This window comes from Microchirus variegatus (genome assembly GCF_963457635.1).
Source record: "Microchirus variegatus genome assembly, chromosome: 19".
Classification (NCBI taxonomy): Eukaryota; Metazoa; Chordata; class Actinopteri; order Pleuronectiformes; family Soleidae; genus Microchirus; species Microchirus variegatus.
Window position 1 is genome coordinate 18095243 of NC_139820.1, and position 25704 is coordinate 18120946.

General features: G+C 41.2%; 1 protein-coding gene across 1 annotated transcript; it reads left to right on the forward strand.

The window, feature by feature from the left end:
- Positions 1-353: 353 nt before the first annotated feature.
- fbxo38 (F-box protein 38) lies at positions 354-13687 on the forward strand (the record flags this gene model as incomplete). Its single annotated transcript, XM_083906150.1, has 20 exons — positions 354-487; positions 1091-1224; positions 1551-1714; positions 2216-2381; positions 2650-2925; positions 3347-3440; positions 3564-3694; positions 3875-4045; positions 4140-4282; positions 5144-5348; positions 6698-6898; positions 6990-7145; positions 7734-8447; positions 9557-9657; positions 9780-9882; positions 10722-10888; positions 11022-11167; positions 11890-11993; positions 12270-12383; positions 12466-13687. The coding sequence occupies 20 exons, from the start codon at positions 354-356 to the stop codon at positions 12642-12644; spliced, it is 3603 nt and encodes a 1200-aa protein (XP_083762276.1). The 3' UTR covers positions 12645-13687.
- Between the last annotated feature and the right edge of the window lie 12017 nt (positions 13688-25704).

The following is a 25704-nucleotide window of genomic DNA, read 5'->3' on the forward strand; positions in this document are numbered from 1 at the left end:
TAGCTGCAGTCACAGTGTCTCCGTTGAGCTGCCGTGCTACTGCACTGTTTTCTCCTTTCACTGCTTTCACTTCACATCTCCTGCTCTCCAGGAATGATAAGGAGGCACTAATGCAAGGTTACGGATGCAAACTGTCTTAAAACGCCACCACGCAGCTGATGTGGCCCTGAAGCATGTGTTCAAATGAATGTGGCTGTAAACTTGTGTCGTGCTGCTGTGCTGACCTCCAGGACGTGTGTGTTCCTCTGCTCTGCTGTCTCTAGATCTGAGTTCATGCTTGTCAGAAGAGCATCAGGCTGCAGGAGGGTGTAGGTCAGTGTGTGAGTAAAAGCTGGAGCAGTGATAGAGAACCCATGGGTCCAAGGAGGAAATCACCCAAACTCCAGCCAGTCGGGAGCAGCGGTGGAGGGACACTGTTCCCAAGTCCCAGTGAGTCCAAGGACTACATCAACGAGCTGTCCCATGAAGTCCTCTGTCACATATTCAGGTACTTTACCCTCCAGCTCGACCAATTCTACCGTCTCCTTCATAGTATGTCTTTATGGCTGGAATTCTACAGTATGGACAAATTCTGGATACATTTGCGTTGGTGCCTCACTGCCTCTAAACAATGTCCTGAGAATCTCCTGGGATGGATGTTTTCTGAAAGCTATATACACTTGGCACAGGAAGAAGAATACATCATTGTTCACAGATTAGAAGGTCAAACAGTTCATGACAACTGTGCTCCATAATTGCTTGAGAAGATGCAGGAGTTCTACTGTCACGTTCACAACTGTTTTCACAAGGTCAAGATTTGATATTGATCCAGTTTGGGACACGCAAGTTACAATACGTGTTTGGATTAAAAAAAGAGATCTATACAACTCTACTCCGTCTTTAACGTTTTTGAATCTGAGATGAAACCATTCATCTGCCTTTAGCCTTGATTGTCGGGAAAAGGCATATAGTCAAAGAAACCTCTCACTTATTTTAAACTGAAGATGGCTTTTCATCAGAAATGTATTTTTTGCAGGTGTAAAATCACCCCAAATCATCTTGTAACATACATTCAGCATTTAGAAGTTTGAAAATGGTTTTGGTTTTATAGGTACCTTCCCATGAAGGACATCATGTGTATGGAGAGTCTTTCCAGAAAGCTTCGGGAAGCTGTGACGTTGTACCTGCGAGTGGTCAAAGTAGTTGATCTATGTGCTGGTCGCTGGTGGGAGTATATGCCTTCAGGTAAGTGTCCCCAGTTTTTTATCAGCATATACCATTTACATAGTCCGGGTACAATTTTCACAAGTAATGTAAGACTTATTTCTAATTTTCATCCATCGTTTAGTGTTGGTACGTCTGTCTTCAGCCAATTTTTTGTGATCGATTTTTTCCCCGCTGTAAGGAGGATTTTGATTAAATATTGGTCTCCTTTACATACCGTCTATTAGAAATGTGTTTTTGATTCCCCAGTGCATAGCTGGGATAAGTTGGCACCATAACCAGAGGTGTGCTGGTTTAGTTTAGTCATGTATTGAGAGAGTGAACTCACACTGTGCTTTGTGGTTTAGGCTTTACAGACAGCAGTTTTCTTCTCCTGTTGAAGAAGATGCCAGATTTGGAGCAACTATATGGCCTCCACCCACGATACCTGGAGAGGAGAAGAGTTCGAGGCTATGAGGCTTTTAGTATACCAGGCGTACTGGAGGCACTTCAAGCCTGCCCAAATCTGCTGGTTAGTATGTGGCGTGAAAATGATACAGTTATACACCAGACTCATCCATGAGAATGCTGGTTTTCTATCTAAACAATGTTATCAGGTGATAATGTTTGTTTCTGGCTTCCTCCTCTTTGCTTGTCTCTTATCAGCAAAATGGCTGACACTATATGGTTTTCAGGCTGAAAACTAGGTCGCAACAAGTTTAATAATTTCTTATTTGCATGTGATCAGCAGTCTGAAGTCTAAATGTGAAATAATGAAAGATATGGCCTGTGGAGACCTGCCTATGCCCCCCTGGTGCATTGCAGACCATAATCACATCATCCAGCATACTGGAATTTTGTCTGTGATGACTCAAGCCACTCCAGCCAATCAGAGAACTCCGTACTTCAGTGTTCACACCAAACACTGCAGTTATTGCAACTCCTTCAAAACTGCAAGATGTGGTTGAATGTATAAAAGCTAGTAAATGAAACTTGAGTTGAGACTGTTTTTTGTCTAATTATTGGATCTCAGGGTGTGGAGACGTCACATCTGGAGCTGGTGGAAGCCATATGGAACTACATGCCCCAGGTGCACGTACTGGGGAAGTTCCGCAACCGCAACGGTGCTTTTCCCATTCCTGCAGAGAACAAACTGACCATCCCCATAACTGCGAAGATCCAGACCCTTCATCTAGTGGGTGAGTCAGACAGTAAATTGACACTTCCAGCTGCTGCCTCCATGTTACATTTGGGATGTGTGATTAGATTATTTATTGGCTTTAGGTGACTTAACAGCCATCGAGTTTCTGTTGGCTCTGAAGTGTGTGTTCAAAGTAGGGTCAGACATTTTTTAGGTCTGTAGAGTGATGTAAACCTCCAAACCATTTTAATTTACACTTTAGTTTGTCATGTTTTCTGGCTCTTCAGGACTGACGTTCTGACTGACATGGTACCTCTTTGTTTTAGGTGTGAATGTCCCAGAGATTCCCTGTATATCCATGCTGCGCCACCTTTACCTGAAGTGGGTCCGGTTCACCAAACCCCAACCGTTCAAGGACTTTCTGTGTGTTAGCTTGCGAACCTTTGTCATGCGGAACTGTGCGGGGCCAACCAACTCCCTCAAATATGTTCCCCTGGTTACTGGTTTAGCATCGGCAAGAAACCTGGAGCAGCTGGAGCTAGTGAGAGTTCCCTTCCTGGGAGGGTTGATCCAACATGTGGTGGAGGACAGTTGGCGGTCAGGTGAGGATTCCACATGTTTCTAATCTGCCAGTCGTGTTTTTTTTATCATATGCATTGCATTGCAATGGATAGGATTAGTATGATCCTGACAAGGTATTTGGAAATAGTTCATAATTTGCATTGGAGGCACGACACTGTTGCTCTCCGCTGAGTCTGCCGTTGCTCACATGTTTTCCCTCCATCACTCCTTCAACAATACCATGACAAATTCCCTGTCTGTGGGCCATCATTTTTTTCATCACAGGCAGTTGGAACTCTTCAGTTTCAGTGCAGTCTCTCTTACTGTGTACTTGTCACATGACTGTAGCTGTAAATCCCCTCGCCACCCACCTTGCTGCAATGAATGGGCCCTAATGCTTTTTGCAGAGGTCACGTGTTGCATATATTTTTGTTTTAAAATATTTCTTAAATTGTTTTCTAGGAGGATTTCGGAACCTCCACACCATTGTCTTTGGAGCCTGTAAGAACGCGCTGGAAGTGGACTTGGGCTACCTTATCATCACTGCTGCACGCAGGTGCCTTAAACCGAGAGAAAAAAACACTTGCTCATACAGTATATAGAGTGTTGTGTAGAGTGCACATGTTTATATATATATATATATATATACAAACGTATTGCTTTCATTTTTGCTTAACAGGCTTCACGAGCTGCGTATTCAGCCTTCTCTGACCAAGGATGGAGTCTTTTCAGCTCTCAAAATGGCTGAATTGGAGTTTCCACAGTTTGAAACACTTCATCTGGGCTTTGTGGACGAGTTCCTGCTACAGTGTGAGTTGTCTCTCTCTTTCTCTCTTTCCTGCCACTGAGCTTGATTTTGTTTTGGCTAACAATCAGCCTTGGTCAGTCTTCAGTTATATAGCACTTTTCTCAGATACACTTGTACATGGTCTTGTAGCATGAGTTTGAGTTACAGGTTTGTGACAAAAAGCTTGTGTGTTTTAAATGCAGGTAAGATGAGTCATTCAGAGCTGGTGAAGTATGGTCTGGCTGATGTCATTGAAAACCCAGGCATCATCACTGATATTGGCATAAAGGTGGTCAATGAGGTGTTCACGAACATCAAATACCTGCTCATCTACAACTGTCCTCACCTTCATAACCCTCACCACTGGATCACAGGTATAACATCCCTGAGTTTTTGAGTATTGACTAAAAAGTGAATTGCTGTGCAGCTTTGTGGAGACGTCATATTCTGCGTTATATCTGTGTTCAGATCAGTCCAGGTGGAGTCGCCTTGTTGATCTTACCCTTGTCCGCTGTCACGCTATCAAATTGGAATCCTTCTCCCAGTTCATAGAGTTACTGCCCAGCCTGGAGTTCATCTGTCTGGACCAGATGTTCAGAGAACCACCCAAGGTATGTTTGTAAACACACATTCACAATTATATACCTCACGCTTGATTACAGAAACTGTTTTACCATAAATAGTCGTAAAGAATATTAGCACATTTGTACAATTTAAATAACTGACATGAACACACACCTCCAGTAGAGGTGCTGACATTTTAAACAGTGTTTGGCAGTTTGAATGGACAGAAGTTTACGTGTAGTTAATGGGTCCTGTTTAGGGTTTGGTTACAAGCACCACTGCTAAATCATTATATCAATCTGCAAACGGTACAGCGATTGAACCATTTTGATCTAAATAGGATATGCTGTTGCAGCATCCTCATAGACACGAGCACAACAGCACTGTTACTGAAAATAATTCTAGGGTAAACACTGGTAGGCCTAATTAGTAGGTCCGAGGATTACCTGTGTCAAAGACTTAGTCCAAAGAGGAGTTTTTTAGCAAATGCATAATTATGTCCACAAACAAGTTTATGATTTTGTTGCCTTTGGTTGTTTGTCTTTCTGTGAGAACCGTAAATCAAACGATAAAGAACAGGGTTGGATAAACTAATATAAAACTAATATCCTGACATAATGTTTTTTAGCTGTGGTTTGGAACAATTGAGTTAATGTGTAATAATTAAATAATAAATTAAATAACAGACAAAAATATTCAGACCTTTTTAAGGTGTACCTGAGCTGTACTGCTTGATGCCTGATGAATTATCATTAGTAGATAGCAGCAGTATACGTTGCCAACTTTCCAGTTGCCATAATTGGAACACTGTTTTTTTGTAACTACTAGTACGAAATTTTATCTCCTTAATGAGATTGGTTCCTGTGCTGCTGCCTATTGTACACTGTGTGTGTGTGTATGTGTGTTAGGGCTGTGCCAGGGTGGGTCTGAGTGCAGGAACTGGTATAGGTGTGTCCTCAGCACTGGTTAGCAACCAGAACTCCAACAATGACAATGAGAACAACAACAACCACCACCACCATCACAACAACAACAACAATGAGGCCAACCTGCCGCCTGCACCTCCACCTGTCAACAACAATCAAAGGCAGCAGCAGCCACAGCAGCGCAATGGCAAGTATATCACCTAACAACACAGCTTCCTTGTGGATTGTTGTGTCCTTTTACCACATTTTCACTTGTTCTTGTTGGTAAGAATAGGAAGTTGCATCAAACTTGACAAATATTGATAGTGATGAGTGATGTGTGTAGTGTCTCGGGATGGGAGGTAATACAATGTTATTATACATCATTATAAAAAGACCTCACAATAATTTTAAAATGAATTTCTGTCATAGGAATAAACATGAACATGGAAGTATTTCCCATGACCATCTGAAAAAAGCTGTCCTCTTTGCCAAAATATAGTCTCAGTAATTTATCTTGATGTTCCACAAGGGGGAGCCTGCGTCTTTCCTTTCATTCTAAGAACTCACAATGATTTTCTGACCAAAATGTTAAGTGATTTGAGCATATTTTTGAAACATTTTTGAATTTTAATTCAAAAAAGGATTACAAAGTGGGTGGAGACCTAAAGATTTTTTAAGATGCTTATTGTCGTGGTCAGGACCACAATGACACGACTAAGACTTTAGTGCATTCTTGTCTAAGACTTGGTGATGAGTCAACCACCACCAGTATACTGTATGCCCTGTCTTATTCGTAGCACAAGTTTGGCAGTGGTCTTGATAGTGTTATCTTGACTTTAACACTACATTCACACCCATATTTTGCTGAGCTTGTGCACATCTGCCCCGACTGCTTTGCTTCTCAGCACAGAAAGTGCAGTCACCTGTGTGTGAGGAGGGGAAGGAGGGTGAGTGAGCACTGCTCTGTTCACACACTCGCACGCCACACATTTCTCACGCTGATAATGATAATAGTCACCGCACATATATGCGTAATCTATGAAGCGATGACGTGAAGGCAGTTTGCTCTGCGTAGTTCATTCTTGAATAAGTGACTGATCAGCCAATCAGAAAATAGTATTCACTGTTGCTGGGCAGAATGGATGCACAGTGCTCTGGTTCACAGCTCCGCAGCCCGCTTCCACACGGCTGCACAGCTTGAGTCGCGAGACAATGTTCTTCTGGGGTTGTTCTTGCACAGAAATACTCTGTAAATGTTGTAAACACAACAAACAAAGCAGTTTTTCTACCGGCTGAATAAACAGGAGCATGCTGAGCTCGCGAGGACTCTTTCTGTGATGTAGTAAAGTGAAATATGACGTGGCGTCAACACGGGAACCCCCCCCCCCCTTACTAGATAACCATATACACTAGTTTTAATCTGAGAAAAGTGGTTTAAGGTATTGAGTTACTCATTGTTCTGATTATTGTGCTACCCAAAAGCCCTGGGTTGTCACCAGTGATGACTGTGTGTGTTTACAGTGATACAAATCTTTTTCTCCTTTTTTTTTACAGCACCAGTTGAAGTAAATGGGATGGAAGATGATGAGGAAGAGGAGGAGGAGGAAGTGATCTTGGAGGAGGACAACACCGAGGCTGAGCCTCAGCTAGGACAGAAAGGAGGAGATGGCGAACTGAAAGTGGGAGAAGCAGACGTGGCTCCAGGGACGAGCCACACGGCTGGAACAGCACAACCTCCTGATGAGGAGCAAGCAGGTTTGGAACTGCTCTCTCTTTACGAGCAGCAATTTCCTTTTCAGTCAGCATTTTATAAATGTATGTACCGATACATCCTGTCCATTTCCAGGTCCTAGTGGTTTAGTCCAGCAATGCAGACCTCCAAGTGCTGCTGTTCCCAAGCCGCCGGTGGTCATCTCAGACTCTGACAGTGAAGAAGAGGAAGGTCTTGTTTCAAGGCTGATGCCAGCTTCCTGTTTGCAGCAGCCAGCCTCCTGTACAGAAGGTGCACATCATACACCATTACTAACACTTTAAAGTGCATTAAATGTGCATTTCCCTCAGATAACTTGAAAGTAGTTCTCTTAATATTAGGAAATTATTTGAGAACAGCTAGTGAAACTGATGTGGTTAAACCTGTAGACCTGTAGATGGTATGAAACTAATCAACTACTGTAGAATGGTGTCAAGTTACCATGGTTACTGTTCACTGAGCAACTGCGATTATTTTTTCTTTTCTTTTTCCATACGTGTCGTCGAGCCAGCACGACAGTTTCATGGGTCGATGCAAGTTTTCCGAGGGCTGGCTTCATGAAAAATGAGTGAAGGATTTTAAAGCCATTTATTTGCATAATAAGCATCTAACAATTGGTATTCAGATGTTTTATATTGACTGAAAAATCCTTCAAGAAGTCTGGAAAAGTATGGAATTTTTAAATGGTAAATGTGTAGGAACTCTGTGGTACACACCACAATTGGCAGCACACAGTCACCTGAAAATGTGTTTGATAACATTTAAAGTCACATTTGGACAAGGAAAGCATGAAGGTCAACAAGGTTTCCTCACTAAGGTAACATATTTGTGTGTTTCCAGGTAAAGGAAAGACTCCTCTGCGGCGGAGCAACACTACAACTGTATCGAGGGCGGCCTCGGAGCGTCCAACGAAGGCTCGGGTGTCAAACATTAGCTGTGAAAAAAGCTGCCAAGTGACTAGTGAACAGATCAAGGCAGACATGAAGGCTGCTGCTGAAAACAGTAGAAGGACCAACAGCAAAGGAATCACGACTGAGGCTCGGGAGGGCACTCAGAGGACGGACAGTGGGACATTTCAGGGTTCTGCCAGTGCTGGTGCAGCACCGAGGCCTGGAGTGAGGCCAGTGACTGCCTCTGTTGTCAGAACTGGAGCCAGGGCAGCCACATCCAGGCCTTTGGGTGGATGTGGCAGGGTGGTGGTGGGGACGAGCCATAGAACAACTGCGACCAACGACAGAGCTACAGGAACTGGCAGGACTAATGATAGAACAGTGGGCTCTTCTGGAGCAGAGACTGGGGACAGTTGCACAAGGGAAGCAGGGGTGCGGCTGAACTCCAGTTCTCCTGGTGTGGACAGTTCAGATGTCAGAGGTGCTGTGGTAAACAATGCTTCCAGGAGACCAGCAGGACTGGTTGGACAGGGAGAGAGGCAAAATGTCCCTGCTATTGGTTTAGAATCACACAGTGAAGTTAGAGATGAGAACTTTGTTCCTCGTCGACCTTTGACACGGTCGCGCACTCGTACGTCATCCGTCTCCCTGGTACCTGAGACAGGTAAGGCTGAAGTTACACTTGTGCTGTGTTTCCATCATGGTTTGGTTTGGTTTGGTATAGTAAGGTACGGTTTGGAATGGAACAGTACCCTTACTTGGGTGGGGTGTGGGTCACAAAGGGAGTGACTGTCTGTTGCCCCAATCAGCTGAATGATCCAACTGTACTATTTTACTCTGGTACCCCAAGGGAAGCGTGCCAAAGAATGGCACACTTGAGGCCGGCTATGTTGGTACTATGCAGTACCTGCAGTTCACCCATTTCCTGAATGATAATTTTTTGTATCGTTTCCCCATCTTCCTATTCTCTTTTGGGAAATGAGTTTCTGAATGGCCAATCGTGAGGGCTGTTAGATCTCGGTCCAAAAGCATGCTTTATGCTTATTGGCTCGCTTATCTGATCCTGAGATACTGATATTGACATTGAATAAACTTTTCGATATTAGGTTATACAGACACCCAGCCTTATGTGCAGCTAATCATTTTATAGATTTGCAGTTAACCCACTTGGAGACTAAACATAGAATTGATATATCTTGTTATTTTTCCAAATTTTTAAAGATTTTTGTCAGGATTTTGATTGTTATGATTATTCTTTGTACAGAGTTCCAAATTTAGGGTTAGAACATAGACCTAAACAAAAAACTTCTGAGCATATATGATTTCAATTCTTTTAAAATCTTATTTTATAGTATGTTTTGTTTACAATTTTTCACAGAAAATATATTTTGCATGATGACAGCATTAAGATAAACACAAAATAAATACTTCATTGCGTTAATGGCATATTGTAGTACCAACTTAAGCCAATAGTTGCTTAAAGAGGAATTGTGCAGATTTTTGTGGGTTTTTCTTGTGAAGTCACAAGGCTGGAGGATACTTAAGCACTTACAAGTACAATATATTTCCTGCTCCTATTGCTCTAAGTCCACTTGCATTACGGTGGTAAAGCATGCTCTAGATTTTGACAAAGCAGAAGAAATATGCTGCATGATTTTAACCTGCCCATACTTATTGAGATAAAGAGTTATATGTGCATGCATGTGTGTTGATGTATGTCGATGGGTGATTAAGTGGGGCGTTTTGACATATTTTTCTGTGTGTGTTGTGTAGATCTCCCAAGAGCCAGGCCTCGAGTGGCAGTGAGGAGGAAACGAACGGCTGACAAATCAACCAGCACCTCAGACCCAGTCACTGAGGATGACCATGTACAGGTACGGGTTCACACACACACTCACAGACACCAAGTCATAGACTTGCTTCCCCTTCTATTGAAGAAAGTAAACAATTATACGATGCAACAACAATAAAAACTGACATTCATTTCTTTTTGCAGATTTTGTCACTGAAAAGTAAGAATCTGGTAGGCATCACTTTGACCAACTGTGGGATCACTGACCTAGTTCTCAAAGATTGCCCCAAGATGATGTTCATTCATGGTAATTTACACGTTCTCATAGATTGTCTTTTTGTGTTATTTGACTAAAATGTGTATGCAATGTTAATCTGAAGACCGACATGGTAGAAATGACTGAATTTGGTGAAAATGCTGTGATTGGTGCTCATAATCTATAAGGATTTGCATCATACATCTAATAATACTAGTGCGGTGCCTGGTTGAGTGGCCTCAACCACAAATATTCTACAGGATGCCTATTTGAAGATTGCTTAGTAAAGAGATGTCTCGGCGTTCTCTTGTTTGGCACAGTTTGGCACCATCTGTGCCATTTGAGATTTCTTAGGTACCAAATGATCAAAAACCCATTTAATTTTATTTACATGTCACTATTGGTGTTAAAATAACTTGTTTTGAAAGAAAAAAAAGAAAGCCGACACCTTTTTTTGTTTGTTTACATAATCACACTGATGCTCCGGTGGCACTTTTCAATGTGTGCACTGTAACTGTTTTTTTCGCTCCTGCTGGTTTGATTCATCTGTGTTTTAACTGTTTTGTGAACATAAGAATGTTTTTTATGAGCTTTCAGGATGCAGCATGTCTGTGTTTATAAAAGTTAGACGTGGTTTAATGGCGTTTTTGTCACTACGTGTGACACTGCCCCTGGTAATGAGGGAAACGGGGGAGAAGAGGTTAAGTAGTAGTTAAGTAGTAGTTCAGTAGTCATCCGTGTAGTAGATTTTATTTCACACTTATAGACCCAGGCTTTAAATGGTAAATTTCCACACTGTTTTTACAAGCCTTTCAGCAGTTTTAGTGTCACTGCCGAGTCAGAACTCATCAGTCATTTGCTGCTTTGACTCTTTTCTTTTCTCTCTACAGCCACCAGATGTCGAGTGCTAAAGCAGCTGACAGTAGAAAGTGCCCCCATAGTGAACAGATTTGATTATGCTCAGTGTAAGAAGCTGGACATGGAGCAGGTACTGGATCAGATCTTGAGAATGCCTCCAGAGAGGAACCGCATCATCTACATGCGCCCTATGCACCAGGTCGGCATATTTATGGAATACCTCCTACATACGAAGTGCACATAATTAAACATTCCCAGAGCTTTGATCATTTAAAAGAAGTTTCTTTCCCTCCTTGTACCCTCTGTGTTTACTTTTCTTTCTTTGTGTTCAGATCGACACAGTAGCACTGGAGCGTCAGCTCTTCCAGGGGCCATATCCCTACCACATAGCTATCGTGCACGAGTTCAGCAACCCTCCGAACATTCGGAACAAGGTTCGCATTCGCAGCTGGATGGACACCATAGCCAACATCAGCCAGTGAGTTGTATTTCAGAGAGTCGTCGACATCAAGTCTCTTTGCCTCATTTAATCTCTGAATCTGCAATATGTCGGCTACTTTTCCAGGAGATGGTGTGAGGCAAATGTTGATTGGTAGTGTTGTTTCCATGGTAGCTGAATTAGTCATGGTTGGATTAATGCTAACTGGAGCTGTCACACTGAAGCAGTGTGCTCACACATGCAGAGGAACAGCTCTTCACAATGGTTGGCATATATGTGATGAGCATTTCATCAACACACTTTCTTCTTCTGTTGTTTTCTTATGTTGCACAGTAACTTCAAGGGATAGTTCAGGTTATACAGGGCACTGACACAGAGACTGAGCTGCGTCCCCAGCTCACTTTCTGTGCTAGAAAGCAGCTGGAGACGCAGAAGCTCACTCCCACTGAAAACATGACTTCTAACAGGGACACAAGGGAATACTGAATTTAACCACTGAAAGAATGGCTCACTAAATAAACTATACATGCGCTTACATCTATGATTATCTAAGAATATCTTCACCTCTTCATGTAGTCAATAGAACGTCTTCTGCTTCTGCTGTTTTTATTTATTTATAATGTGACAGAAATGTCTAATCTAATGAAAATGCATGTTTAAATCTCTACAAAACCAAATGTAGGTTTGAATATGCTCTGTCAGTGTGTAAGCTATCATTTGCTGATATCTTTATGCGCCTCCCCCACCAATTTCTCTTCCAGAGAGTTGATCAAGTATGAGTTCTTCCCAGAGGCAACTAGGACAGAGGAGGATGTCAAGAAGTATCCCAGATACCCCTGGGGCAGAGACATCTACACACTGGAAGGTACTGGAGTCTCATCTGCATTCACCCTCACATATATTTTACCATTAAAAGTGGACAAGCTCTGACATATGGAGTTAAAAGCTGACAGAATGTATAGTGTTTATTTAATTACAGGGCATTTATGTTCAGGTCATTGTAGAAATCTTTTGTTGGACTCTACCTTTAATTGCATCATGTGATTTACTTGTGTTGTTTTCATTTATGCAGGTTTTCCTGCACTGGCTCATCTGAGTGTCCTCTTCTGCGTTAACCTCTTCCGTTATGTTGTTTTTTCAGGGGCAGTGGATGGCGCCCCCTACAGTATGATAACAGACTTCCCCTGGCTGAGGACTCTGAGAGCAGCTGATCCTAATTGCTACGCTCGCTATGACTTTGAGGACGATGAAAGCTGTGAGTCTGTCTGTTCACCAGCGTTTAAATGATCATCAAAGCTCTTGTAACATATTTTTCTTTGTGTTGTGTTTTTCCGTAGCCACCATTTACGCGCCTCGGCGTAAAGGCCAGCTGTCTGCTGACATTTGCATGGAGACCATCGGTGAAGAGATCTCAGAGCGCCGACAGAGCAAAAGAGGAGTGTTTCAGAGAGTGGTGGTCCTCTTCCTTCATCACTGTGATACACCAGGAGAGCCTGTGGATGATGACTACATCTAGAGAGCGGGAATCAGAGGTCATATCAGAGGAATCCCTGGACTGATGCTTGGTCACAGCACAGCCTGAGCTCCGACAACACTTACAGATGATTTACTGTGGGATCTTTGAGTCACTGTTGTGTCCTTATACACTGCTGCACACATGACAACTCAGGCTTCATTAGCTTCATGGACAAGGGAAAACTGCAGTAAAGGGCCACCGGGGGGCGCTGGTAACAACAGGAGTGAGTTGAAGGGACTTGGTACAAACCCTCCAAAGAATATACACTGTTGTGATTAAGACCAGATTATAATCATTGTGGGGCCTTTTCAGAAAAGCTGATCATCCTGTGTGTTTTACGTGTATGTTTCCTTATAGTTTGAGCTGAATCTTCAGGTGTGTATGAGGCATCTACCAAAAAGTCTCAGATAATGTAAGAATTGAAGTAATGGGGACTCCAGTGGTAAATTCAGCATAACAGCGGATTTCACGTGGGCTTTTTAACATGAGCCACCAGTCTCTGGTGTAGTCCTGTTCCACATCTTTGTGCTGAAACTATGCTTTATAATTCAGAGTTTCAAAGTTTTGAAGAATAATAAAACCGCTGTGGATCAACTTTTGTTTGACCCACTGATCAGAGATGGGATTATTTCACCAAATCCTCTCCACTGAAAGTGAATGTGTATCACATTACCTCCATGATGCAGCTCACGTTCTCACTCAGCCCTGTAAATGTCATTAGTTTCCAGTAACTTGCAGTAGTTGCCACTGACTCAGCAGCAGATGTAGCTCTGGTCAGACACGTCCATTAATAAGAGAATGAGCATCAGCTGCTCTGTCGTTTGAATTCTGAGGATATATTTTTGAATGATTGCCTTTTCACACACCTTTTCCTCTCTGGAGAGAAATGAGTACAGTTTGGTTGAAGCTGTGTAAACCACATCAAAGCGTTCAAAAGCCTTTTTCAAGGTTTCTTTTGTTTTTTCCTCTTCTGACGTCTTAAAGGAGCCAGAGAATTGGTTGGCTGATAAAAGGCTGCCATGTATTCAGACAGATTTGTTCTGCAGTGCCTTGCTAGGTTCAGGATGTTGGTTTGCCTCACAGCAGAAAGATTAACATTGTTTAAAAATGAACAGAGACCGGTTGAATGGACTCACTATGTGAACGAGAGCCCGCCCTTCTGTGTGTACCAACAGCTGTACAGATGTTAATGGATGATGATATTCATCCATCCATGGTGTTTATATGTTTATAAAGAAAGAACAAGACTATTTCACATACTGAAAAATAAAATAATAGGGAAAAACTTTGCTGTTGTGACGATTTTGATTTCTGGACACAAATGCATCTCAACGGACACCGTCGTTATTTCCTGACGATAACATTGTCACTGTTGGGTGTTTGAATACGACACACTTCTTACCTGCTTAGATCAGTGAAGTTAACGGAGCTGACAGAAAACAGACGACAGCAGCAGCAGCAGCAGCAGCAGATTTACCTGTACTCTCTGTTCTAATTCTGGCTCCACTAATCTCTGCTCTTCCTGCTTTGACAAGTTGGAGTGCAGCGAGATGGACTCTCCGTCTCTGCAGCCTGCTGCTGCTGTCAGTGAACGTAAACAGAGTGAAACTGCCCACAGCCTCTTTCTGCCCACTGAACTTCCTGAGACACTAAACAGAGTCTGTTACTGAATATCCTCAAACTCTTTCTGCACATCGTGGAACGGCCCTGGTGTCATCGCTGTGCTGGATAATAAAAGTCGGAGGTTTTACAACCTACAACTTCCTGTTGGCATGATGACCTCCCATGGTTCCATTGGCCTGTCACGTGCTTTAGAACTAACGAAGAACTACTAACTACCCCTTAAAATACTGAGCTCTCAGGGCAGCTCCATTATGACCAGTGTGGTGTAAACAGGCCTAAATAGCTGTCTGTTTATGAGCACAAAATAATATTTAAAATATCAAATAAATATCTAAATCTTTTTTCCTCCTTGAAACACTTGTATACCACTGTGGGTTGATTGTAGGGTCAAAGTTCAGGGTTTGGAGGAGTTCCACTGTCAGTCATTATTATTCCACTCTCAATTTTACAGAAAAATCTTTCAATTAATATTTGGCAAAATCAGCAACTCCCCCTACTGGCGACACAGAGAATCAATACATAAAACCAAATGGTAAAAAAAAAAGAAAATCAAGATATTAAGGTCTGAAAATCTAAACATGTGCACAATCTTTGGGGGGGATTCAAAATACACTCCTGTAATACAAAGTTTTGACTTCTATATGTAAAAAACACAGCATTTCATTAAATAAACAAATACATATCAAACAAATACTTAAATAATAATATAAATCAACAGAGACACCCGGAACAAGGTAATTTAAAAGGGTTTATAAAGATAAATAATCACATCTGACAACTATGTAAAAACTGTGAAAAAGCTTTGGTAAAAATGGGGAGAAAAATTCTAAATAAACTACAGCAATCCAAACTTTTCTCTCTTTTTTTGAGTTAATTGCTCTTGGGGCCCTCTAGTGGTCACGTGGCTAGTTCGCTTATGCCTTGGGCCGGCCCTGGCCTTAGAGTATATGACCCGCTTTTGTCACCATTCAGTCGTATCACAATACTTATTTTCATTTGTGATAATTTTGATTTTCATTGAATGATACATTCCCTGAGACAATAACTCGTAAGTCATCTTCACAGAGTAAATTCACTAAATTGAACCGGACAGTTGAACATACTATTTCCTTTAAAGTTAATAATAAAAGAAATACAGATTTCAAATGAACCTGCTTCAAATTAAACACGCAATTTATGTTTCCTGAAACCCTGGATTGCAGATAACAGTGATAAAGAGAACTTACCATACTTTTGGAGGGTCATGTGGGTTTACATGAATGATCTGACCTACTGTCAGTAATACAACACTGAGTGAGACACATCTATGACACTTAAATCATATATTTGTACTCACAGTTCCCCTCTCCTGCACCAAAGTCCATAGAGAAAATGAGTATTTTTAGCTGGTGGTGACACAGGATCTGCTGGTCTCCTCTGACCTTATTTGGTAAGTTTGTGTCACTGTGGAAATCTGACTGAAGAAGTTCACAAAAGCACACATTTGGACTTTCTGATGGAGGCAGCAGTGGATCAACAGCTGGTGGACTTTGGTGCAGAAGAATAAGTGGTTTACAAACGTCAGTTTCCAGTCAGAAAATGCTCTCTAAGAGTTCTAAAAATAATATCTCACATGTTTATATCTGCTTTTATACATTCTTTGAAGTAGTACAAGCTTTTATCTTTGTATGCTGCAGTTAGAGCTTTGTCCATATGAGGGAACAGGGTTCAAGCACAAGCTCCAGGAGATTTATTTAAAAATGTACCCGTCCTTTAGAGTCACTGTGTGTGTGTGTGTGTGTGTGTGTGTGTGTGTGTGTGTGTGTGTGTGTGTGTGTGTGTGTGTGTGTGTGTGTGTGTGTGTGTGTGTGTGTGTGTGTGTGTGTGTGTCCATGCTCGGTTGCCATCTCTAATAGCCTTGTCTTTTCAGTTGCTGTAAACAGTGAACCATGTCCAAACATTACCTTATTAAGACACCAGAGGCAGCGCAGACACAGCCTGAATGATCCAGACGCTGCAGTTTGACTCAGGCTACGACTGCGTTCATCGTAACGCTCACATTTGACGCCAAACAGACACAAGTCAAAGGAATAGTCAGACTGGTCACGCACTAAAGCTGGATTAAAATACAGAGGTTTCAGGTCAATGTGACTCAGCTTTAGTCCAATTTATTTACTACATCAATATTGAATGTCCCAATCGCTATATAGCTCTTTTTCCTTAGAACATGGTGTTGTCACTTCATATAATTATATAATAATAGCTTTATTTGTATAGCACCTTTAAAAACAACAGTTTACAAAGTGATTTTACAGGACATAAAGATACATACACATATATAAACGTAATCTATACACATTAAATTAAATTAAATTGATTTGTGGTGCTTATAAAGAAAGAATAGAACAATTGTATCACAGTTTCTGGGCGAGAAAATCACTTTGAAATCACGTTATACCACAGTTAGACTGAGAAAAGGTACGGCAGCTTCTGTGATGACACTTCTGCACAATGTACTGTGTGAGGCCAGTGTTAGAGCCACACACACACACACACACACACACACACACACACACACACACAAACACACACGCACACACAAATGTCCCTGTTCTGCAGTGAGAACACTTGTACAAACACTGTCACAGTGTGTGCATGACATATGTCCTCACACTTGCTTTCCTTTTTAGACTGTGGTCTGTCTTCTGCTGCTGTAGTGTCTCTGTGTGTGTCTCTGTGTCTGTCTCTGTGTCTGTGTCTGTGTCTGTCTCTGTCTTTGTCTCTGTCTCTGTCTCTGTGTCTGTCTCTGTGTCTGTTTCTGTGTCTGTGTCTGTCTCTGTGTCTGTGTCTGTGTCTGTCTCTGTGTCTGTCTCTGTCTCTGTCTCTGTGTCTGTGTCTGTCTCTGTCTCTGTGTCTGTCTCTGTCTCTGTCTCTGTCTCTGTGTCTGTGTCTGTGTCTGTCTCTGTCTCTGTCTCTGTGTCTGTGTCTGTCTCTGTCTCTGTGTCTGTGTCTGTGTCTGCATACACTTTCATACAGGACAGGTAATAGAAGACAGATAAACTCAAGCACTTTTGTCTTCCAGGTTATACTCATGTTGTAGGGACCAAAATCACAGTCACATTATGGGGACTATTCTTCCTTATGCAACAAAAATCAAGTCCTCATAATGTTAATGATTACATTTTAAGGTGAAGGCATACACTCTTAGAAATAAAAGTGCTAAGTAGAACCATATATTTTTCACTTGTTGTGCTTATGGAGCACAACTGTAGTTTATTATTTCCCAGAAATGTGGAGGAGACTCATTCAGATTCACTGAATATGTTCTTACATTTTGAGGCATCACTGATACCATTAACTCATCAACCACTGCAGTCAGATACAACATGAAAGCCTGTTTTAATGATGTGGTTCATCGGTGTATAAACCAAAAGCAACACTTCAGAGTCACAGTTATCCTGCCCCCCCCCCCCCCCCCCCTCCTCTCTCTTCTTCTCTCTCTCTATGTTTTGGGGAAATATTTTCCTTCGCTTTGAGAAAAATGTGTTTGACGTCATACTTCTGCTAAATTTGGGCTTTTTCTGCATGAAGCAGGGGAGTGAACTGCAGAGTGAAACACCATGTGGAAGCTATTACACTGGCCCAGGGGGGGGGGATAAACATATATATATATATATATATATATATATATATATATATATATATATATATATATGTATATATATATGTTGTGTATATACTGCCTGGTTCCCAGAACATAACCCCACGTCGCTCCTGACGTCTGTGCTGTCAGCGTGTGAATGAGTACGAAACAGGAGTGAGAGAAAATGCACAATGCAATTCATTGAATTCAAAACATGTAACGTACAGATAGATTTTCACTTTTCACCTGTCATTTTCCCACAAATCATCTGTTGTCTGACTATTGTGTAAATCATTTTGATAACGTATTGATTTAGTCCAATTTTAGCTCTATAATTAGGAATTTTAATGTTGTACAGTGGTTACAAACATTAAAATTAAGACATATTTACACGTCTGTGTCTGTTCTCATTCATCCAGGTCATCGTAAAACGCCAACAAAGGGACTTTAAATTTACATAGTTTTGTAATTGTATAGATTAAACAGTAAAGTCAGAATATTGACTTCAGAAACTTTCTTTAATCTCAATTCTTCGATTAGAAAAAGCCAGAATTGTGAGATCATATATATCATATATATTCTTATCCACAAAAGAGTGATAATGTGTGATTCAAATCTCGTCTCTGATTGGACAGGCGATCCCCGCTGAGACAGTTTTTGACTCGAGCCTCCTCACACACTCTTCTTTCAGTCTGTTTATCCCTCTGTCTTCCTCTTCCCTCCATCTTTCCCAGACTCCACAGGTCACTAGTTCAGGCTCGGTGCTTTCTCTGACATGGTCCAATGGGTCCTGTCTGGAGGGGCCCGTCGCTGTAAGGCCCTCCCCCCACTGACCATACAAGGTAACAGAGGAATGCACGGCTCTGCCGTTCATCTGCTTCAAAAGAGAGAGACGCACACAAAGACCAGAGAGAGAGAGAGTCTCACACACTTTGCTTCAGTGTGATTTGAACGTCATGTGACTGTGGACAGTGGACAGTGGACCTGTCCCCGTTCTCAGCGTCTGCAGCAGCACTTACTCTAACTACAGTCTCATAGGGGCACAGACACCTGGAAAACAGAGTGGTGAAGATGAGAAGTGGAGTCGACCTTCAGCGCAGGAGTGAAGCAGCACCTGCAGCAGGAGACGCCACAAGGTACGAGCACAGACTTTATCTCCTTTAAATGTCTTCTAAGAGAGCGACAGCAGATCTAACCTCAGCCATTAAAGACGTGTGTGTTTGTCGTTGTGTTTTTGCCACTTCACAGAGGTGAGGCTTGTCCACTCTCGTCCACTCTTGTCCACTCATGACAGAAAAAACATTGCACTCTGACCTCTGCTACAGTCCAGGAACTGAAACACTGATAAGTGACCGTCAGACACACATTGTGTTGAGTAAAAGTCTGAAGTCATGTTATTTTCTTTAAATCCACAGTAAAACCACACACAACACGGCGAAGGCCACGGCCTGGTGTGGTTCTCAAAAGAATATGTAACAGTCAAATATTTACTCGTCATCAGATTAACACATAATCACTAACATCTTGTATCACCTTGTTTCCTGGGTTTTGTTTGATTGTGAACAGCGTAATTCAAAAAAATTTAATTTGGATTTGGATGAAGTTTTCTTGGAGACGTTCATCGTTTCAATGTCTTGACAGTGAGCGCTGTTTTAAATGACTGTTTCCTGAAAAACTTAAACACTTTTTAAGAGATAAATGTTCTATAAATGACTCATTATCTTATGTTATGCATGTGCTCTTTAATAAATGTTCCCTCCTAGTTTATTTCATAATAATAAAAACATCTCTTATGGCCCAGCTGTGGATTGTGGGACTGGTTTAAAGGGTTGTAATGTGTTTAAGAGGATAGAAAAAAACATGTGTCTACATGCAGTGCATGTGAAATATATATATAAAAAAAAAAACATGCATCATATACATATCATGTACATATGATATACATATGATATACATCAGGCTTGGAAAGAATGCTCACTTTACATCTCTGTTCCCACAGAGCCTGTGTGTGTGTGTGAGTCAGATGAAAGGAGAAGAAGCAGAGGACACCAACAAGGTAAGAGTTACACACACACACACACACACACACACACATTTGGCCTGGAGACATTCACACGCCGCACACAGGAAGTGATTACTTACTCGTAAAGCTCTAACGTAACTATAAACAGGTTGGAGTGTGACTGAAAACTCTGTACTGTTGTTCCCACCCACCCCTGTGCTGCTGCTGTATACACACAAGTGCTCCCTCACTCAGGTCTGAGAGATAAAGGGCGCCGCACACAAATAATATTGTATTTTTCTCTGTTCACAAAGCCCAAACAGAGTTACATACTGTAGCTTTAAGTACTGTCAGCGGTGAATTATCAGAGACTGTGTCTCCTCTTCACAAACGTTTAGCTCATGAGACGACAAACATGGTCACGTGTGCAGATGGAGGACGGGAGGAAACGCTGTATTTGTTTACAGAGCAGTCAAACGTCACAGGGCCAGTGGGTTAGGAGGACTTTCACATAACCCTCGACACACACGGTCACACACACGGTCACTGACGTCCTCCACTGGGAGAGGAGACCACTGTCAGGGTCACTTTCACATGGGTGAGGGAGGGAGAGAGGGAGGGAGAGGACCTCTGCTCTGGTGATGCTGAGCCTCGTGTAGTCATACACTACAGTAACATGATCATCTTCTTTAATAATAATACCAACTGATTTCAAGGACAAGTCCCTAGTAATAACAATGCATCTAGTGATGTGATCAGGAGATCATTTTAAGTTTTAAAGTTCAGTTAATACCTTAGTAAATTTGAATGTCAATCAAAATTGTTCCATATTATAAAGTTGAAATTAACCCTCTCTCATGTCCCAGAAACTGAATTACTTATAACTATAGAAATAAGATGTAACCATAAGAAATGTATTTATAATATATATATATATATATATATATATATATATATATATATATGTATATGCCTTTCTTTGGATGGAAAACACATTGAAACAAAGCCAAAGCAAAAAACAATTCAAAGGCTCTTAAACTTTTAAAAGTCTTTTCATGCAGCGTCATGGTCACGGTAAATTGATAAGAACAATCACATGAGTACTTTAGTGTTTCAGCCTTAATCTCTCATCAGGGGATGAAAGGCAGCGTCTTAGACCTTTAAAAACCACATTAGTTCTTATCAGTCACAACAATAAACTGTGTAATAAACTAAGTTCCCTCAAACCCTCAATGTTATGGCTCCTGTAGCTGCTCTGATTTCACTCTTCAGCAGTGCGTTGCCATTTTTGGTAACTGATCATAAACCCTGCTTTTCAGTGACTTTTATGTGCTGTACTTTAGTTTCTGTTTGGAATCTTTACTTCTTCTTCTTCTTCTTACCACGTGAGTGTGTGCATATAAATGTGTGTGTGTGTGTGTGTGTGTCAGACAGATGGGGGTAAAATGGGGAGAGGGCTTCCTGTGTGTGATTTACAGATCCATGGGGAAACAGAAAGACGACCATATTTGGCAATGTTTGGCTCAACAGGAGAGAGATGGCTCTGACTGTTATCACAGCCTGTCTAAACACACACACACACACGCACACACACACACACACTGTAGCGTCACTCATCTATTGTTGATGATATTAAAAACAGAATGTTGTGACATCTGAGCTTTGAGTTAAAGAGTGACGACGTGTTTTGTGTCGTATTTCTGTTTATTCCCATCATGTTCTGTATGTTCTTCTACATCTTGTAACGCGTGTGAACAATTCATCTCATTTAAAAAAAAAAAAAGACTTATGGAAAAAAAATCAGCTTATATAACTTGGTTAATTGATGCGTTTCACAAATGCTGCATCAAGCTTTGTTAAACTTGGTTTCCCTTATATAAATATATAGAAAATAATATATATTTTCTCTGGCGTCTTTAAGAGCAGTGTTTCCCAACCCTGGTCCTCAGGGAACTCTGCCCTGCCATGTTTTAGATGTTACCCTGCTCCAAAAACACCTGATTCAGATGAAACATTAAATTTTTTTACAAAAGTTGAAACATTATTATTTTATTTTTTTTAAATGTAAAACTTGAAAATTGAAATATTAACATTTTTGGGGGGAAATTGACAAAATTAGAAACATTCAATTAGTGAATTTTTTTAACAAAAGTTGAAACATTTATTTTAAAAAAGACAAAAGTTGAAACATTATTATTATTTTTATTTTATTTTTTTTAAATGTAAAAATTGCAAATTGAAACATTACATTTTTGAAAAAATGTTTTGAACAAAAGGTGAAACATTACATTTTTTGTAAAGAAATTGACAAAAGTTGAAACATTATTTTTTTTTTGGGAAAAAAAGATTTGAACAAAAGGGCAACATCTAAAACACGGCAGGGCAGTGTTCCCTGAGGACCAGGGTTGGGAAACACTGTTTTAGAGCAGAGTTGAGCAAATGTCCGTCTAATTTATTGTTCTGTTGAGCTCTTTTTTTTTACATTTGACATAAATACTGTATAAATATGATGTAAATGCAGAGAAAACATTGAAATAAACATATTGACAAATATGGGAATCATAGAAAAGCTGTAATCAAATCTGACAAATACATGTGATACAGGACTGTACAGGATGTAACCATGACAAAACCTGTGCACACCGATTTATATACACATATATATATATAACTTTAGTATATCTACATATACTATGTTATATAGTACATGATCAAATGTCTTTCACTGTAATGCAGCTGCAGTCAGGAACAGTGATGAGTTCCACACACACACACAAGTGCAGATCTGTTTGTTGGGTTAGTTTACACAAGGGCAACACTTCCTGGGGACATATTATGGATTGTTTTGTGTGTGTGTGTGTGTGTGTGTGTGTGTGTGTGTGTGTGTGTGTGTGTGTGTGTGTGTGTGTGTGTGTGTGTGTGTGTGTGTGTGTGTGTGTGTGTGTGTGTGTGTGTGTGATGTGTGTGTGTTAGAGAGAGAGAACTGATTCTTCTTAATAAGGACTTGTTGAGCCCAGAGCAGAGGGAGAAGGACGGGGTGAGATAAAGTGGTCCTCCTCCTCCTCCTCCTCCTCCTCCTCCTCCTCCTCCTCCTCCTCCTCCGCTGCTGCCTCCTCACTGTGACTAGAAAAGGGAATGTATGTAGCCAGCCTGAAGGAGGTGGAGGGGGTGGAGGGCTGACAGACTATCAGTGGGAGCGATCGCAGCCTGGAAGAGAGAATGTTTATCCAAAGCAGCGATCCCATTTTTCCATGATCCCCAAAATGAAAGGCTGGCTCTCGGGCCTTATATGGGCAGAATGGGAGTTTCCAGCCCGAGCAGAGTCAAAGCATTCCTGGAAAACACCCGGCATCTCTGCCTGTGTCTTTATATGTCTCTGTCTGAGGAACTCTGACCACTGTGTTCTTTCACCAGGTCTGATGATGATGATGATGAGGGGAAGAAGAGTGAAGGTGGAGATCAGCAGTGACAGTAAGAGACGCTGCTGTCTTTCCTGCTGCTTCAGACATTTAGTCACACACACACACACTGTCATAGACAGCCCTATCAGTTTGCTGCTGTTGCTTTGTCCACCACTAACTCCCCACACCAAAGTCCACAGAGAAAAGCAGGAGTTTTGGATCCACTGCTGCCTTCATGAGGACATTTAAACGTGTTCTTCTGTGACGTCAGTGTTTGAAAAGTCAGAAAAAGTTATCTAATAGTAAAATAAAGCAGCAAACACATTCTTATGATATTGTAGACTTCATTATTAAGTGGCTTAAAGCTGTTTTCAGTGAGCGTGAGTGTCCGTGTGTCCACATTTGTGGGTAATGAGGTAGATGTGTGTCTGTGGTTTGATCCTGGCTTCTCCCTGCTCCATGTTAACATGCTTTTGACCTAAAATGGCCCTGATAACTGTTGCATGAGTGTGTGAATGACTCATATTCCAAAGTCCTTTAATGGGTCAATGAAACATAGACAAATTGCACTGCGTTTACCCTCCTGGGTGAACGTCACATGGTTCTGCACGTAAATGCAGAGAAACCAGAAGGTTTCCCTCAGTGATCTTTACGGCAGACGTCTCCTCCTGACACGGAACAGATGCTTGAACGAACCCCGATGGTTTCCTGCCTGTGGTTATAAACGGAGTGAGTGCATGTATGAAGGGTGTCAGGTGTCCTTTCTCACATTTCACTGTGTGTGTGTGAGTGAGTGTGAGTGTGAGTGTAATGTGAGCTGGAGCAGGACAGGAAACTAGAATTAAAATGGTCAAAAGGGGGTTAAAGTCATTTCCTTTTTGCCCCACCCCAACAAGAATATGTGTGTTTCTCCCACAGACCCTCACCCCAAATAGCAGCAGCAGCAGCAGTGTACAGTACAAGCAGTCACCACGGTTACCAGGTAAACTCACATATATCCAGCTGTGGTCAGTGAGTGTCCACATTTTCTTCACAAGTGTACAACAGCTATACAACTTTTTTGTCAAATTTTGAACGACGTACATCATTTTCAGTGCCATTCTTTAGTCGACATACTAAACAATGATGGATATATCAGAGGGTTTTTGTTGTTTTTTTAAAAATGGATTGTTAATAACTGACATATGACACTGTACAGAGTTGGACTGCTGCAAAAAAAAATAATTAAAAAAAGTTGTAGTTGAAATGGTAAATAAGTTCAAAATGATCATCGTTCACATGTACTACACCCACACGTCCAGAGGTGGCGCTGTGTGCAGCTGACAGACACCTGGTCATCTACCCTGTGGCCCACGGTGCAGTGCTGCATCTCTGGTCAGTTGGTAGTCTGAGATGAAGCACTGTAGCTCGGGACAGAGGACAGACACACCACATGTGATCATGTCTGAAGACTGACTGTCTATCTGTCTGTCTGTCTATCTATCTATCTATCTATCTATCTATCTATCTATCTATCTATCTATCTATCTATCTATCTATCTATCTATCTATCTATCTATCTATCTATCTATCTATCTATCCATCCATCCACATCATCAGCATTCTTCTCCTCTCTCCTGGGGTCCAGTTTTCCCAGGAATCCCTTGACCTATCAGACAGGGGGATTCCTGGAAATACTGTTCTTAGGGGCGGGGCTTATCAGCTCTGTACCATGTGATCCTGTGTGTTATTGTTTCAGTCCCACGATGCTTCTGTTCTCCTCTGTACTGTTGGACCATGTGAAAGCTGCTCTCTGATCAATAAACCATTAAAGCAAAGATCATTTTGAATATGTTGTTGTTTTTCTTTGAATTCTTCAGTTTGTATTAAAAGTGTTGTCGGAATTTTTTTTTTACGTCATGACATCATTCATAGTATAAGTATGTAAGTAATAATGAATGGTTACAGAGATACATATAAAGATACAGATGGACATCTGTAATAAAAACATAATTTTACCCTTCCTTTTTTCATGTTAAAAAAGAAAAGAAAAATCTATTAAAATGCATTAAACATGAAAAAAAGGTTAATTTGTAATTAATTCATGGAACACATGAATTAATTCAGTGTATTTAATAAAGTTCATTCCACCTTTTCTCACCATTACAGCGTCTTTTACTGACTGGAAGCTTCAGTTTCCTTCAATTTGTGCTTTGTAAACCACTCAAAGTTCATATAGAAAATCAACAATTTGACATCACGGGACACAGGAGACATTGATCCAGAAAGCCTGGAAACATGGATCTGGTCAGTGTGTACTGTACCACGGTCCAGCACACAATCACTACACAGTCAGGAATCATCCTTTTATTTCAGTCTAATATATTTGTCACCAAATCACAACATCCATCACATCAAGGCTCTTTAGGTTAG